Here is a 19,171-nt window from a genome sequence, read left to right on the forward strand (position 1 = left end):
GGTTTTAATTTGTTAGTGATTTCCACAGGCCAAGAAGTGACCTTCTTAAGGAGCCTGTGGAGTTTTCTAATTTGTGAGTTGGTGGGATTGTACTTGATAGGGAGGTAAGTAGCCCGATCTAACAATAGAGCTTTCAGCTTACCTGTGTAATCCTTTTGGTTAAGCAATACTGTGACGCTCCCTTTATCAGCTTTGGTGATTATTATTTTCTTGTTTTTCTTTAATTCTAGTCGAGATTTAATTTCCTTACTGGGCATGTTGGCTTTTGGTGGTTTAGCTTTGCTCACAACACAGGCCACATCCAGTCTAATATCGTTGGCAACGTGGTTTGGAAGGTGTCGTATCCCGCATTCAATTCGTATCATAATATCTTCAGCAGGTATTCTTCTGGACGCAATAGCGAAGTTGCGGCCATGTGCGAGGGCATCGAGTGCTTCAGGTTTCACACTAAATGGCGAAAGGTTGACTATCGACTACCGTTTCGGTAGGAAGTTGTGGTTTCGAGAGTTCTTTTTTAAATTTTCAAATTTTTTTATGTGTCGATCTTGTACTTTTTTAAATTCTTTCTCCGCCGCAGTGCACGAGATGTCATATAAAATAGACCAAATTTCGTGCCTTAAGGTGCTTGAAAGGTCATCTTCGAGTGCCTGGATAGCTAAGTTAGCATCATTCAGGAAACGGCGAGTCATGGCGATTTGTTCCCTGAGCAAGGCTTGGCTGGCACAGTTATAAATATGAAGAGCCTTTTGCAAAGAGAAACGGTGCTTGAATTTGACACAGTTAGGAATACGAAGGCACAACAAACAGTAAGTGAGGAAGAAGCAGGAAGCTATTATTTCTCCTAAAGTCCTGATGGTGCCCCCTAGCGGGCAATGTTGGTATTCTTGGGCGATTGGGCTGAAGGTCTTCTGATGTAGGTTTCCCAAATTTGAGGCAGTCTCATGCAGCCAAATTTGTTGAGGTTTGGAATGTTTCTTAGGGCTGAAGCTGATTCCATGAAAAGCCTTTCATATTTATATTTACTACGGTGTATAATTGTGGCTTTCTTCCACCGTATTCTTTGGCAGGTATCGAGCGCATGTTCAGCAAGACCAAAGTGGCTGTATTGGTGAAATCGGATGTAGTCCTTGTGTTCCGAAATTCTGATATTTGCTGTCCTGCTTGTTTGGCCAAAGTAGGACAGTTTACAGCTGCAAGGGACCTGGTATATACCCGTTCACAAATGTCCCACTCAAAAAATCCTTAGAGCTAATCCAAGCTATATTTCCTCCCAATATTACATTTCAGTTCACAATGAACTCAGGCTATTTTGTTTGGCAAGGAAAATTCTACAAACAAATAGAGGGGACAGCCATGGGTTCTCCACTCTCCCCACCCTTGGCCAACTTTTATATGGAGACTTTTGAAGAAAAAGCTTTAAACTCTGCCTCACAAAAACCAACCATTTAAGCTTCGCTATGTTGATGATGTGTTCGCTATTTGGCCACATGGCTCCAATGCACTCCTCTCCTTCCTAACACACTTAAACAACCAACACCCCATAATCAAATTCACCCTGGAAGAGGAAAAAAACAACTACATTTCTTTCTTAGACACACTAGTCACCCACCAGCCTGATGGAACCTTGGTTTTCTCAGTCTATAGAAAACCCACCCATACAGGCAGATACATTCACCAACAATCCCACCACCCCTCCTCGCAACAATATGGAGTCATTAAGACACTACACAACAGGACTAAACTTATCTGTTCAAATGACAGTGCCCTAACCACAGAACTAAACCACATTCTCAACACTTTCTGAGCCAATGGCTACCTCCCCCCCAAAAAAACCCCAAAAAAATATTGAAACCAGTAAACCACAACCCCCCCCCCTCACAACAAGGATTACTTTAAATCCATCACCATACCCTATATCCGAGGCACCTCAGAAAAAATTACAAAAATCCTAAAAAAAATGACTTCTTGTTACAGACCATATAAAAAATTGGCATTTCTTATCCACTCTACTAAAGATCAACCTCCCCTCCTAGACCTACCTGGTGTATACCAGGTCCCTTGCAGCTGTAAGCTGTCCTACTTTGGCCAAACAAATTTCAGAACACGACGACTACATCCGGTTTCACCAATACAGCCACTCTGTTCTTGCTGACCATGCGCTCGATACCTGCCATAGATTACGGTGGAAGAAAGCCACGATACACCGTAATAAATACAAATATGAAAGGCTTTTCATGGAATCAGCTTCAGCCCTAAGAAACATTCCAAACCTCAACAAATTTGGCTACATGAGATTGCCTGAAATTTGGGAAACCTACATCAGAAGACCTTCAGCCCAATCGCCCAAGAATACCAACATTGCCCGCTAGGGGGCACCATCAGGACTTTAGGCGAAATAATAGCTTCCTGCTTCTTCCTCACTCACTGTTGTGCCTGCGTGCACGTGTCTTGTTATTAAGTTCCTTGAAAATAGCAACGTGACGTTGCCGAAATATTGAAGTATATTAAAATTTATTTTAATGTATATCCTAGTTTACGTTGTAATTTCCTTAAATTATTTAGTAAACAATGCTCTAAGCCTTTCCACGAGAATTTCTTTCAACAATTGTAAGTTCAAGTTGGTAAGTTGTTTTATGTTGTCTATTCAACTCGCTTGTGGTCTTCCTCTTCTTCTCATTCCCTCAATTTTCTCCAGCATAACACTGCCTTTTCCAATGATTCATCAGCTTGCATAATATGTCCATATTAGATCAATTTCTGTTTAGCGATCATTGCCTCCAAGGAGCATTCTGTCTTTATATTCTCTAAAACCTTCTTATTGGTCATTCTTGCAGTCTCCATGAGATTCTTAATAGTCTCCTCCACACCCATAATTCAAATGAATCAATTTGCTTTCTATCTTTCTTCTTAATAATCCAGCTTTCACATTTATACATCACTACTGGAAATACTATTGCTTTCACAATTCTAACTTTCATGGCCTTACTCACGCCTCTATTTTTAAGAATTTTTGCCCAGGTTTAACATCGCTTTTTTTCCCATGGCTATCCTTTTAATTTCATCTTCACATTTACCATCATTTCTGATGCTGGATACATAACTTTCAACGATTTCTATTTCATCTCCCTCTATTATAAATTCAACTAAATTGCCAGAAGCCATCACCTTTGTTTTGCTGATGTTTAAATTAAGCCCAGCTTTGTTACTTCCCATCTTAACCAATACAATCAACCACTCCAGATCTTCCTTAGTTTCTGCTATGAAGGTTGTATCGTCTTCATATCTTAAATTATTTATTTTCCTGCCACCAATCTTAATTCTGGCAGGATCTTTGTCTAAATCAGCCATTCTCATAATATTCGCTATAAATATTAAAAAGGTAGGGTGACAGTATACAACCCTGCTGTACCCCTTTTTCCATTTGAACTCTGTCTGTTTCTTCAAAGACTATTTTTAAAGCTTCTTGGTTATCATACATTGGATGTTTTAAGAATTAGATGTTCAGGTATTCCCACTAATCTCATTACAATCCACAGTCTGTTGTGATCCACACAATCAAAAGCTTTCTTATAATCAATAAAACAGATGAATACTTCCTTCTGAAATTCTCTTGTTTTTTCATTATCCATCTCATTTTTGCTATCTGATCTCTAGTTCATCTACCTCTCCTAAAGCCTGCCTGTTCTTGTGCCGTTTCTCTATTTCCATATGACCCCAGCCTTTGTTGGATCACTTACAGCATACCTTTACTTGCATGTGAAATTAAAGCAATGGTTCTGTAATGTAATTCTCACAATCTCTGTTTTTTTTTTTTTTTAAATTTGGATGAATATTGATGTTTTCAAATCTCCAGGCCAGTATATTTTGTCACTATACTTGTATTCACTATTTCATCCCCAGCTGCTCTCAATAATTCCACTGACACACCATCAGCCCCTGGAGCTTTTCCTTTTGGCATTTGTTCCATTGCTGATATCACTTCACTTTTCATTATTATGGGTTCCTCAACAAATTCTCTCCTTTCATATTTTCCTTCAATACTATTATCTTTCTTGTACAAATCCTCTACATACTCTTTCCATCTTTTTATCACTTCTTCTTCTTCCATCAGACATTTACCTGAATTACATTTTACAACTCTTAATCTAGGAATAAACTTCCCTGTAACATCATTTATTTTTCTAAACAGATCTCTTGTTCTACCCATAATATTGTTTCAATTTCCTTGCTCCTTTTGATTTTCCTTATCTTTCCTAGCCTGCCTTTGGAAATCTGCACTCAGTTGTCTAATCCTTTCTTTGTTTTTCTGAAGTTTCATTTTTCTTTCCTCTGTCAGAAGAAGCTATTCAAATAGCTTCTTCTGACAACTATTTACAATCTTTCTTTCTTGTTGTTTTATTAAGTGTATTCTTTGATGATTCTGTGACTGTACATTTTCTTTCTTCCCACAGTTCTTCTAAATTCTCTTCCTCATCATCATCATCATCATGCATATCAAAGATTTAGGCCTAGCATGGCCTGTTCCAGCCTTAGAAGTCATCATTTAAGACACATATGGGCAGTCCGCAGGCCGGATCCAGCCCTAATCCATTTCAGTGAAGTTTGTCTGATTTATGGTGGGAGAAAACATGGTGTGTTCTACTAACTCACATTAAGCTGATGTCATATGACTTGCGCAAAACACACTATGTTTTCTCCAACCAAGGTCTCTTTCTCACTTTGATTAGCTGCTGTGTGAACATGTTACAACGTGTCAGTTCAGTACTTGCATTGATGTTGTGCTTTGTTCAGTGCATGCATTGATGTTATGTTCTGTTCGGTGCCTGCGTTGATGTTGTGTTCTGTTCAGTGCCTGCGGTGTAGAAGCAGTTTGTTTGACAGTTCTGAATATTGCTTATAAATCTGGGACAATGTCAGGGGTTATTGCAAAAAAAAAAGAAAAGTAGATGCAGAGAATCATTAATTTCAAGACAACTGGACAGAGGATTATTGTTTTATTCTGAATAAAGGTTTGCCTGTATGTTTGTTGTGCAACGAATCCGTATCCGTCAACAAAGAATACAACTTGAAGAGACACTTTACTTCGAGACATGCGGATCACACAAAAATTGATGGACAACTATGAAAAGATGAAATACAGAAGTTGAAGAAGAACTTGGATACCCAGCAGCAAATGTTCAACAAGCAAAGAATGCAGCACCACAGCATTGTCAAAGCCAGCTTTGTGGTAAGCGAAAAAATCGCTAAGCATTCTAAGTCATTTGGTGAAGGAGAATTTATCAAAGAATGTCTGCTGGATGTTGCAAGTATAATATGTCCTGAAAAGAAAAAAGACTTCGAGAATATTCGTTTGTCGAGACGTACTGTTGGCCGACGGATAGAAATTATGGCTGATGATATCAAAAAAAGTTTAAAAGAGAAGATTGCTAGATTGGAAGCATTTTCAATTGCTTTGGATGACAGCACTGATGCCTACGATACAGCACAACTAGCAATATTTATTCGAGGAGTTGATGCAGATTTCAACATCACGGAAGAATTATTGGCGCTTCAGCCGTTAAAAGGAACAACTACAGGTGAAGATATATTTGAAACAGTCAACGCAGTCTTCGAGAGATTTGGGCTTAAATGGAGATCACTATCTGGCATATGCACTGATGAAGCCCCTGCAGTGGTTGGTGCATAGAAGGGATTTATTGGATTAGTTCATAAAAGAGCAAAAGAACTACAGATCCATCTGGAAAATTTAACAAATTTTCACTGCATTATCCAGCAACAAAATCTGTGTGCAAAATCGATTAACCATGCTACCGGCCAGGACGTATATATACATCCACATTATCATGGATGCGAAGTGCATATTAAAATTGTACTACCATTGATATTACATTGAAATTTATGATGGATACGAAGCTTTTGAGGGTGCGTATTTGATCTTTAATGGCCGGTAAGGTGGTTAAATTCACAAATGTTATGGAAGTTGTGGTAGTCAGTATTAACTTTATTAAGTCACGTACACTTAATCGCCGCCAATTTGAGTATTTGGCAGACCTATTTTCGGATTATGAAGATGTGTCTTATTATTGTGAAGTGAGGTGGTTGAGTAAAGGTAAAATGTCAAAACGATTTTATGATCTGAGACAAGACATTGCAGATTTTTTGGACATAAAAGCAAACACAATTAACCAAGTAAAAGATGATGAGTAGGTGCGTGATTTAGCATTCCTTGTAGATGTCACAGAATACCTAAACGAACTGAATCTTAAATTGCAAAAACAAGGACAATTGGTTCATGAACTGCATGGACATGTCAAAGCTTTTTGTAATAAACTAAGATTGTTGGAAAGTTAGATAAGAGCTAAAAATTATCATTTTCCTACTCTAGCAACTCATAAAAATATCCCTTATAATTGTTATGGAGATCAACTGAAGGCACTAATAGAGCAATTTGATACAAAGTTTGCTGACCTCAAAAACAAAGACTCCACATTCGCTATATTGCTCATCCGATTTTTGCTGATGTAAATAATGTGCCAGAAAACTTACAGATGGAACTTATTGAGCTTGAGGCGGATTTAGTGCTAAAATCACAATTTAACAACATTGCTTTGACGGATTTTTATAAATTTTATTTGGTGGAAGAAAAATATACAAATTTACTTGCCTTTTCAAGAAAAATCATTTGTCTTTTCGACAGCACATATATGTGTGAACAGTTTTTTCCGAGGATGAAATACAATAAATCAAAAATTTGGACGAGAATAATGGACGAAAACCTCGAAAATTCTATCGATTATCCTTAAGTAATATTAACGTCAATATTGATAGTCTTATAGTTGTAGTACAGGGCCAATCTTCACATTAAATTGTTATGTCGTTCATTATATTATAAAATTTATGTAGAGCTTTATACCAAAGCATTATATTATAAATAAATGAAATATGAAGTAGCAACTTGTTTTAATTCATTTAATATTAATTTATTTTATTTAATAATTTGGTCCGGCCTTTGACTTGGAGAGAATGATAATTTGGCCTCGGAACTAGGAAAGGTTGTCCATGCCTGGTTTAAGAGGACATCCTGGTTTTCTTTTTCCTATTGGCTTGTACTTTAAGGCTTGTTTTGGTAATCTTTCTGTTTTCATTCTTTGAACGTGTTCCATCCATTTATGTTTATATTTTTTAATTTTTTCTATTACTGGTTCTTGGTTTAATTCTTTCATAATTTCTTCGTTTCTTTTGTGATCAAATAGGGTATACTTTGCAGTTTTTCTCATAAACTTCATTTCTGCTGTTATTAATCTTTGTTTGTCTCTTTGTTTTATTGTCCAGATTTCGCTTCCATACATTAAGACTGGTAGAGCTAATGTATTGTATACTTTTAGTCTGGTTTGTTTTTGAACTAGGTTTGGTTTAAATATAGAGTTAATTACACCTGTTATTTTTAGATATTTTGCAATTTTTACGTTTATATCTTTTTCATTTTCACATGTGATCATACATCCTAGAATTGTGAATTCATTTAATGAATTAAATTGTGTCCTAAAATTGTGAATTCATTTAATGAATTAAATTGTGTCCTAAAATTGTGAATTCATTTAATGAATTCACCTGTTCTAATATCTTGTTATCTATTACTATTTTAGTTCTTGCTGAATCTTGTCCTTGAAAGGCTATAGTTTTTGATTTTTCTGTTGATATTATCATGCCATAATCTTTGACTATCTCATTTAGATCTAAAATAGCTTTCTGTAAGTTATCTTCAGAATATGTAATTATTATTTGTTCGTCGGCAAAAAGGAGAGTGTTTAAGTTCACTGTAGGAGAAAGTTTAATACCTTGATGTAAATTTTTCTTCTTCTTCTTCTTCTACAGCTTCTCCCACTTAAGTGGGGTCACTGTTTGTTATGAGTCTCCTCCACACCTTCCTGTCTTGGGCTGTCACCACATCCAAGTTCTTCATCTTCAAGTCCTCTTCTACCAGCTCCCTCCATCTCTTCTTTGGCCGCCCACGCTTCCGCCTTCCTTGCACATCCATCTGCATGCCCCTTCTTCCCACATATTCGTCCTCCCTCCTCATCACATGACCAAACCATCTCAACCTTGCCTCCTGTATTTTCGCTCCTAAGTTCGTAACTTTCACTGTTCCCCTGACATAGTCATTTCTCAGATGATCCTTTCTGGTCACACCGCACATCCACCTAAGCATTCTCATCTCTGCTACTTCCATCCTGCTGATGTTATTTTTCCTCAGGGCCACAGTTTCTATAGCATATGTCATAGCTGGCCTCACTACTGTCCTATAAATTTTGCCTTTCAGGTTGATCGGCATCTTCTTATCGCATAACACTCCAGCCATCTCCCTCCAGTTCCTCCAACCCGCTTGTATCCTGCATCCCACTTCCTTCTCAGCTCCTCCATCTTCTTCCACTGTTGAACCTAAGTATCTAAAGTCTCTCACCTTCCTGATGACATTTCCTTCCAGCTCCAGATCTGTCTCCTGGCCAAAGTTTAATACCTTGATGTAAATTTTTATTCCATTTTATTATTATTTCATTTAAGTAAATATTAAAAAGAGTTGTTGAGAGGGGAGATAAACCAAGGAGTCCCTGTCGGACCCCTTAGTTTATCTCTCTTGTATATGATAGCTCATGATTTAATCTTATTTGTATTTGATTATTTTCATATATACTTGTGATAGCTTTTAGGATATTATTTGGTATTTGTCTTTCTTTTAATATGTTAAATAAAATGCTTCTTTTAACTTTGTCAAATGCTTTTTCAAAGTCAATAAATGCAATATGTGTTTCTAAATTGTATTCTCTTCTTTTCTCTATTATTAATTTTAGGCCAAAGGCTGGGTCTATACATGATCGTCCTTTTCTAAATCCATTCTGTACTTCTAAAATAAAGTTTTCGGAATATTTCATTAGTTTGCTATTTAAGATTCTGCTATATGTTTTGTAACAGGAATTTAGTATATTGATACTTCTATAGTTTATAGGGTCATCTCTATTACCTTTTTTAAAGATAGGAATCACAATTGCTTTTTTCCATTCTGTTGGGGGGATACCAGTTGAATAAATTTTATTTAAAAATAATATGAGTCTTCCTTTGAGTCTTGTTCCTGCGTATTTATATAGTTCTGAACCTAGCTTATCTTCTCCAGGTGATTTTCTGTTTCTTGTTTCTTTCAGGCTGATTTCTAAGTTATTTCCTTTTCATTTTCGTTAATTGTTTGCCATTTGTCTTTTTTAAAATATTTGTCTGTCCACAATTCTGTGTAGTAATTTAAAAATTCTTCTAATTTCAATTCGGTGTTTAATTTTGTTTTCTTTGGTATCTGCATTTAAGTGTTTCAAAATCTTATATGCATTGGGTCTTATTTTATATAAATCATGATCTAAATTAGAAACAAATTTGTTCCATGATTCTCTGTCTTTTTCTGACTTCTCTTTTAGCTATGGCTCTTATTCTTTTATATTCTATTTCATCTTTTAATTTCTAATCTTTTAACTTAACCATTTGTGATAGGCTTCTTTTTTCTTTTTGATTATTTCTTTGATTGTATCATCCCAGATCTTCAGTTTTTTTCCCTTTTATTGAATTTGTTGGTCTTTCTTAAGCTTTCATTTGCTGCTGCATTTAGTATCATTTTTATATTAAGCCATGCTATTTCTGTTTCTTCATTTTGTTTTATTTTATCTAGATATTGGTTAATTCTTTGTTCATATAGCCGTTGTACATTTGTGTCATTCAATAGTCTAGTTTTATAAACAAATGTTTCAATTTTTCTTTCTGTTCTTGTTACTTGTAGCCATTTAGGTAGTAATCTTAATTTTATTTTAACAAGGAAGTGGTCACTGCTTATTTTATATCCTATGTGAACTCTAACATCTAGTGAAAAATTTGATGTCTTTTCATTTAATATAAAATAATCTAATATTGATTTCCATCCTCTTGCTGCCCAAGTATATTTATGTATGTCTTTATGTTTATAGAAGGAATTCATTATTTTAGGTTATTATAAACTACAAACTCAATCAATTTTTTATCATTCCTGTTTAAAGTATGTTCTCCGTGTATTCCTATATTATTTTTAATTTTCATGTTTCCAATTCTTGCATTTAAGTCTACTGCTAAAATTACATAATCATTTTTATTTATTTTATTATATATGTTTTATAGCTTATTATAAAAATCAATATTATCCTGTTCTCTTCCCTCTTCTGTGGCATATAAACCAATTATTGTTAAATAGCCTCTATCTATTTTTATTCTAGCTTCTATTATTCTTTCATTCCATAATTTATAATGTTTTAACCGTTTTGAAAGGGAGTTATGAATCCAAATCATGTCTCCTGCTTGTGCTCTTTTGTCTCTGTCAACTCCACTGTATATCACATTAAAATTTTCGGTTCTCATAGTTCCTTTTAATTTCTTTTTTGTTTCAGTGATTACTGTTATTTTAAAATTTCTTTCATTTAATAGTTGGTCTTATTCTATTTCTTTATATGCTATTCCTCTTACATTCCAGTTTGCTATGTGCATTATATTTTGTCATTTCCATTTTTGTTTAACCTTTTCCATTCCAGGATCGTTTTGCATAGATTCAATCCGATTATCTTTTTCTGTAAGCTTACAAGTAGAATTTTGTTCTCCATGTCAGGGGACCAGCCTGACGATGGAATAGTTCAGTGGTAGTGCTTCTACCTTGAGGCTTCTGAACTAGCCTTCTTCCAAATTTAAACACATAGGAGGAATAGGGTATATTGAAGGGGGGGAAAGAGTAGATTATAGTACAATTATAGTAAGGTTTATATATATATATAGAGAGAGAGCATAGTCGTAAGGCCAGAAATGAAAAGACCCCATGGCCCTCGAGTACTCTAATAGCATAAGGGTCATAAAATAAGAAGAGTTGACTGATAAGGCCTTATAGGAAAGATTAAAGTGAGTGGATCTTCCTAAAGTAGAAGAAGAGGATAGATCCAGCTAGGGGTCCATGGGAGTGCCACTTCCCTTACAATCAAGATGATTGCACCTTATGGCCCTGTTGGTCTATGAGTCCTTATTCAGTATATTCAGACCATCCCACCATACACATGCGCACGCACACACACATATGGTGGGCTCCCCTATCTGCCACCCAGGGGATGTGCTCTCTAGGGGTTCTTCTAATTCTCTTTCTGTCTTCTTCAAACTTATTAATTTCTTTCCAACTTCTACTTTAAATGCTTCATTTGTGATCTAAATCAAATCTGACACTGTACTTTTGTTTCTTCTTCTTAGCCCTTAATTTCAATTTAACTTCAGCTATTAATAATTCATGATCTGTTCCACAGTCTGCACCAGGTAGTGTTTAGCAGCTTGGATAGCATTTCTCCACTTACTGCTGGCAACAACATAATCTATTTGATTTCCTGTATTCTCCATTAGGTGAGGTCCATGTGTACAATCTTCTCCTATGTTGTTGGAAGCAACTGTTCTCAACACAAAACTCCAACATCCTTTCTCCTGCTTCGTTCCTCAGTCCTAAACGAAATTTTCCAGTGATGCCTCGTTCTTCTTTTGCAGCATCTTTTGCATTCCAATCACCTAATATCAAAGAAAGTCTGTTTTATCAGTACTGCATACTACTTGTTGTAAGCTGCTATAAAATTCTTCAACCTCATCCTCACTTGAACCTGTACTGGGTGCATGCACCTGTATGAGTGTAACATTCACTGGGTATGCCTTTATTCTGATTAGAATTATTCTATCTGATACTAGGTTGTAACCCAAAATGTATTTTCTGTATTCTCTTCTTATTATGAATGCTACTCCATTTCTTTGAAAGTTTTCATACATCATGAAATCATCGGTATCAAAGTGACCCATTCCTGTCCATCTCAGTTCACTGAACATCTTAATTCAAGTTCTAATTTCTTTCTTCACTAGTTCCAGTTTTGCTTGTTACATTCTTTGTTCCTATTTTATGTAAATCAGTAAAGCGGAGGTATCTTCTTCTGAGATTAACTCTATCACAAGTTGAACTTCCAGAAGGCTTTGATCCAGCTTCATCATTCTTGTTAACTTCATTGGAAGTTCCTCTCTGCTCTTCCCCAGTAGCCATTTCAGTACTTTCTGACCTAGGTGTCCCATCTTCCAGCACTATATTACAATAACTTAAACCTCTGTTCATAAGATTTTCTTGGCAAAATATATACATATGGCATTGCTTTCTTCTGTGTAGCCTACTAAGTATAAGGCTAAACAAACTGCAAGAGATGAAGAAAAGTGAAATAGGAAAGATTGGGGGGGGGTGAGAGTAGGGATCAGTCTACAGAATAATAAAATAGATATATATTACATGAAATAAGGCATAGTCCAGCATCAAGTATCTTGGCTTCACCACTCCCATACTCACTAAACTAAGCCCTCGAGAGCAGGTCAGATTACTTGAAGCCTAATCCATTCAAGGTCATCTCAGTATCAAGCAACATTGAGACATCGAAATCTTATAATATGGAGATAAATTGAATACTAAATTTTTTGTTGCAAATATTGTAATAATAAGAAATTATTTCTTCAGAGGTTTCTCTTTGTATGTTTCCTGATGAGGTGTGAAAGCATGTGCTTCTGGGACACTAGGTCACTATCTTTTCTCAGTGTGGTGAAATCTATAAAGATAAAAATATGACAATTTAAAGATGTAATGACACTCGATGGTGCATAGTTTTTTATCTTTTCTCTGAGTGGTGAAATCTTACCCACTTTGGAGAAGTTAAGTAAATGCCCTACTCATCAATAAAATTCAAAATATGCACCATCAAGTGTCATTGCATCTTTATATATATTATATTTATGTAACTTCCATCCACAAAGGGTTATAAATCTATTGTACGATATAATTATGTTTTTGTGAGTGTGCTTAGTGGTTACATAATCCAGAAATCCCTACCTTAGATACCAGACAGGGAGTGTTTCCAAGCTACTTCAGGCCTCTAGTTAGTAGGATGAACCCCCCCCTCCCCCATGCTAGTGCAATGAGATTTATCTATCACCTAAAGACATTTACAAGGGTGATCTGGAAAGTTCTCGGCCTCGACCATAGGTGACAACACTATCGGCATGATTTTTTTTTTTCTAAGTTGGTACATCTGTCATAAGCATCCATGTAATATTGCAAGTCATTCTATCAAGTAGTTGGTTTTATACAGCTGTCTGAAGCAAAAGTGTTGTCTTGTCTGTATCCCTTGAAATGGATAAAATTGAGTATCATGCAGTTATAAAATTCTTTGTAAAAGAAGGTTTAATGGCAAAAGAAATTTATTCGAAGTTCATAAAAGTTTATGGGCACTCTTCTCCTTCATTTTCGACAATTAAGAAATGGGCTGCCGAGTTTAAACTTGGCCATATCAGCCTTGAAGATGATCCATGTGAAGAATGTCCAAAAAGTGTAACAACACCAGAAATCATTGATCATGGATCAATGATTTCTGGTGTTGGATGACTTGCGAGTCAAAGTGCTTGAAATTGCTGAGACTATAGGCATTTCAAAAGAACATGTAGGATATATTTTGCATGAAGAATTGCAAATGAAAAAGCTTTTTGCGAGATGGGTGTCGTGCTTGCTCACATCAGATGAAAAACGCACTCACGTGAAAATCTCTGAACAGTGCTTGGAGCATTTTAACAAGAATAAAACTGATTTTGTGCATCGATTTATTACTATGAATGAGAACTTGAATTCACCATTGCACACCAGAATCCAAACAGCAGTCAAAACAGTGGACAGAAGCCGGTTGTTCAGTGCCAAAGAAGACAAACTCTGTTTCATCAGCAGGAAAAATCATGGCATCAGTGTTTTGGGATGCTAAAGGTATTTTTTTTATTAATTATCATGAAAAGGGAAAAACAATAACCGGGGAATATTATTCCGATCTTTTAACCAGACTAGACAAAAAAATTTGTGAGAAAAGATCCACTTTGCAGAAGGAAAAAAAATCATCTTTCTTCAGGACAATGCACCTGCCCACAAATGTGTTTTGGCAATGGGAAAATTAAGGGGTCTGCACTATGAATTGTTGGAACATCCACCCTATTCCCCAAATTTGGCTTCCTCTGACTTCTATCTCTTCCCAAAACTACAACTCTTTCTCGCTGGTCAGCGTTTTTCTTTGAATCAAGAAGGTGATTGCAGCTGTTGAGGGATATTTTGAAGATCTTACTGAGAACCACTACAGTTAACAGGATAATGGCACTGGAGCATTGCTGGAATAAACATATTAGTCTTAAGGGAGATTATGTTGAAAAATAAAAATAATTTTGAAATTATAATTTCGCTTTTTCATTGTTAGGCCGAGAACTTTTCAGACCACCCTCGTATAAGCATCCACATCCATGGTGGATTTGAAGCCACAGCCTGTTGGTTGATGAGTGGGTATGCTATCCACTTGGCCAACCAGGCTAGCATTCTACATGCTGTCTAAAGCACTTAAGACCTATTTAATCAAATAATATTTATCAGAAGGTTGTTAATGTTAATTAATATTCTTTAATTCCAGCTTTTAACTCTTCAGTTTATCCTGAATTATCTCAAGAGAAGACTAATAAAGTTCATGATTCTGATAGCCAATTTTTAAAAGTATCTAATGAAGTATTTAATCAGAATTCAGTGCAACAGCGTGCAGAGTTATTGTCCTCAGAATATTGTTTTGCAGAAAACTGCATATCAGAGGTAAGTTATTTTATGACTAAATCTTATTAAGTACTATGTTGTGTATGCATGCTGACAGTACTGTTATAGTTATAATCTTGAAAGATTCTTATGTATGTGAATCATGAACTATATTTTATTTCCATTGTGAGTTGAACATGCATCAAGTCTGGTGTTGACAGTAATGATACTGTTAATGTTCAAACAAATAGACATATTAAAATCTCGTCATTTTATTAAAAAAAATTACCATCAACACTGAAACAAGTTTTAGGTTGTTGTCCATCTGCTGTAGCCATTGGCAACAAATTTTATCAGTCACGATATAAAGTGACTAACGTTTCCCCCCCCTGCATATCTTAGATAGAGAGAGAGAGAGGTAGTCATACCAGTTTAAATTCGGATGGTAAAGTAAGGCCTCAGTGCTTTCTTTAAACAAATGCTCAAATTTATAGCAACATAGATGAAGTAAATCTGTTTCAGACCATAGGATATTGTGTCTGTATCTATTCCATATTCTGCTAAGTCAGAGTGGACACTCAGTAGAAAAAAATTATACAGGAACACCGATCTTATATTAGCAACAGGAAATCTGGCTTGGTACAGCATGGAATAGATGTAGACCACAATATTCTATGGTTGGAAACACACTTCATCGGTGTTGCTATAAATTTGAACATTTGTTTAAAAAAGTGCTGAGGCCTTACTTCACTGTCCAAACTTAAATCAGAATGACTGCCTCTATCTAAGAAAAGGGAAAGTCTTATTCTAACCACACATCACTAAAGGTTTTTTAAATACAGCTAAATGAATAATTAATATTGCAATTATTATTATATGGTGTACGGAGACTTAAAAGAGTGTTGATGAATGATGTGGAAGTGGATGTACAGACTCAGGGAAACTAGATTTATTAAGAGGGGGGGGGAGTAGATATGCAGCCTTTAGGGGGGCAGTTAAGTGTATGAATGAGTATATTATGCCCGAGCGAGTACGACGGACAACAAATCAGAATGGGATAGTTAGTATAAGGCATCAAAGTAGGGATGGGACAAATGGGCTTCTGCGATTCATGTACACTAATGCCAGGAGTATTAGGAACAAGAAGGAAGAGTTTTTGGCCATGGTTGGCACTTCCAGGCCACAGGTTGTCGGTATTAGTGAAACATGGCTGACAGAAGATGATAAAGCTAGTGGGATTGAATGTGACGGGTATAGCGTGTTCAGGAGTGACAGGGTGAATAAAAAGGGGGGAGGAGTGTTATTGATGATAACTGATGATCTTCAGCCAAGGAGTATAGAAGTTGAACTGCATGATGGGGAAAAAAAGCACATTTGAGGCTGTTTGGTGTGAGATAGAATCCGGCAGAACAAAATATACAATTGGGTGCTGCTATAGACCGGGTGATGGAGTGGATGGTGGGGATAGTATGCATAAGCAAATAGAAGAAATGAGTGGAAGGAGGGTAATTATTATGGGTGATTTCAATTATGGTAACATTGACTGGAAAGAGGAGAGGGCACATGGGAGGAAGGAATTGGATTTTATGCAGTTATTAAGGGACAACTATCTATGGCAACATGTATTGGAAAATACTAGGGTGCAGAGAGTGCTGGACCTAGTAATTGCAACCGAGAATGTGGCTGTAACGAACATGACCATGTTGCCACCTTATGATGACCTTATGGTGAGAGTGACCATAAGGTCATGACTTGGGAGGTGGCTAAAGGAGTCGAATTTACAATTAAGACAGGGTGCATGTGGAATTACCGGGCTGGTAAGTATGACAAGCTTAGGTGTGTGCTTGGCTCAATGCCATGGCATGTAAAACTGCAAGGGCTGGATGTTGATAGTGCATGGGAGGTGGTTAAGAACTGTTTGCAGGAGGCAATGGTTGACTGTATACCAAGAGTCCGAATAATAAATCAAGTAGGGGTTAAATGGATGAATAACACTATTAAGCTTGAGCTGCAAAAAAAGAAACAATTGTGGAGGGAATTTAAGGAGAAGGGTGACCATCAGGCGCAGGAACAGTATAAAGCTCAGGCCAGGATGGTAACAAGGGTGGTAAGAAAAGCAAAAGCAAATTACGAAAGGAAATTGGCCACGCAGGCTAAAGAGAATCCCAAACAGTTTTTTCAATATGTTGCAAGTAAAAGGAAAAATGCTCATGGTAGAATGATCTTAAAAAATGCTGAGGGTAGGGAGGTAACCGAATCAGTCGATATTGTGGAATTACTGAGCGAGCACTTTGCAAGAGTATATCATCCAGGTGGTGACTTTGCAGGAATGGAAGAACCAGCAGCTTATACTGGAATTGTGATGAATGAAGTAGAGGTAACTAGTCTGTTACAGAACCTCAATGTCAATACATCTGTGGGATTGGATGGTATACCAGCTCGTGTCGTAAGTGAAGCGGCCAAAGAATTGTCAGTGCCCTTGACCATTTTGTTTAATTTGAGCCTCAGGACTGGGTCAGTCCCAAGTGGGTGGAAAGAGGGGAAAATAGTTCCACTGCGCAAAGGTGGTTCCAAGGCTGCTGTTGAAAATTACCGGCCAATCAGCATAACAGGAATCATTATCAAGGTCTTAGAGAAAATAGTCAAGAGGAAAATACAAGATTGGATAGAAGAAAATGGGATACTGTATCGGGGACAGCATGGTTTTGTGAAGGGTAGGTCATGCCTCAGTAACTTGCTCACGTATTATAACACAGTGACGGCTGAACTGGATAAGGGTAATGGGTTTACAGTGATTCTACTGGACCTTGCTAAGGCCTTTGACAGGATACCACATGGAATTCTAATCAGTAAATTGCAGCATATAGGAATGGACATAGGGTTGGTGAGATGGATAGGAGGGTGGTTGACGAAGAGATATCAGAGAGTGGTTTACTCAGGAGTAGAGTCCACAAGACGGCCTGTGACTAGTGGTGTGCCACAAGGATCTGTTCTTGGACCACTGCTGTTTAATTTGTTCATAAATGATATAGGAAAGGATCTGAGAGGAACAGTTCATTTGTTTGCCGATGATGCGAAGTTGGGTAGAGCAATAGTGAATGCAGATGACGTCAAAATTTTGCAGGATGATTTGGATAGATTGGAGGTCTGGGCTAAGGAGAATGGATGTCAGTTTAATGTGGCAAAATGTAAGGTTATGCATTTTGGGGTGAAAAGATTGGCGGCAGTTTATTGCATTGGTGGAACCGTGCTCCAGGAAATTGATGAGGCATGAGATTTAGGAGTGTTGGTGGATAAGGAATTGAAATTTAGGGGATACATTGCAAAAGTGGCCAAATCAGCTCATCAAATCACTTGGTTGCTGAAGAATACGTTGACAAGCAGGTTATTGTTCCTCTGTATCGAGCCTTGATAAGACCCCATCTAGACTACTGTGCTCAGATTTGGTCACCTAGGTTTCTTCTTGATGGGGAGGAGGTGGAGAGGATCCAGAGGCGAGTGATCAAGATGATAGCAGGTCTGTGGAATGAACCGTATGAGAACAGGTTGAGGATTTGTGGGTTGCAAAAATTGGTTGATAGGCGGAGGAGGGGAAATATGATTGAGACATTCAAATTACTGAAGGGTTTCTATAAAATTAATTCAGAAGATATTTTTGAGAACAGGGCTGGTTGTGGGAGGACTAGGGGACATCTATGGAAACTGGGCAAAAGTGTGGTTAGTAAAGGTGTTAGAGCTGGGTTCTTTACTTTTAGAGTAGTGAATGAGTGGAATGCGCTCCCTGAGTCTGTGGTGGATGCTGTGACATTGAATGAGTTTAAGGCGAGGTATGATAGAAACTGTATGAATGTCAAATAGTTGTGATGAATATGATTTGGGGCCTCCCTCGATGAGTCTAATGACTCCCTGGAGTTGCCCGTAATAATAGTAATATTTACGGCTATTTTGCCTGCTTCTGTTTAGGAGTGCCCCTGTTTAAATGTCATTGGCTTTTTACTCACGGATTCTTAGGGTATTGTAGATATATATTTACCAATAAATATATGTAGCATAAAGAAAGAGAAATTTACACATACCTTTTTCTGGGTGTTGTGGCTTTTCTTCTTTCTGCAATGGGGGGGGGGGGTAGACAATGTGGGAGAATTAAAATAGAAATGGAAAAAACCCGGGTTTTTTCAATATAAAAATGATAAGAACAACAATAAAAATTCAGAACAGTATAAAGAAAACAAGAAAACTTCTTGATAATGCAAGTAATTTTTACATGACAGATGTAAAAGATGAAAATGGAATATTGATTACAAACAGAACAGACATGTTAAAGATTATAGCTAAATTTTATCAAGAATTATATACAAATAAAACAAATCTCTCTATCTAAGATATGCAGGGGGGGGGGGGATTTTGCAAAATAATCAGGAATAAGGAGAGTAGATATAAAACATTTCAATATAAAAATGATAAGAACAGCAATAAAAATTCAGAACAGTATACTGAAAACTATAATGA

The 19,171-nt window shown here is 36.7% G+C and overlaps 1 protein-coding gene across 2 annotated transcripts in view; it reads left to right on the forward strand.

Moving 5' to 3' along the window:
• The window catches only part of LOC150092985 (mucosa-associated lymphoid tissue lymphoma translocation protein 1-like), a 228,003-nt gene that overhangs the window by 67,168 nt on the left and 141,664 nt on the right, over nt 1–19,171 (forward strand). For both annotated transcript variants that reach the window (XM_090413823.1, XM_090413824.1), the window contains exon 6: nt 14,550–14,722. In XM_090413823.1, the coding sequence (XP_090269949.1) occupies nt 14,550–14,722 (173 nt within the window). The remainder of the gene's footprint in view (nt 1–14,549; nt 14,723–19,171) is intronic.

Source organism: Typopeltis vanoorti, chromosome 24 (genome assembly GCF_054136105.1).
Source record: "Typopeltis vanoorti isolate ZY-2024b chromosome 24, IOZ_Tvanoo_1.0, whole genome shotgun sequence".
Classification (NCBI taxonomy): domain Eukaryota; kingdom Metazoa; phylum Arthropoda; class Arachnida; order Uropygi; family Thelyphonidae; genus Typopeltis; species Typopeltis vanoorti.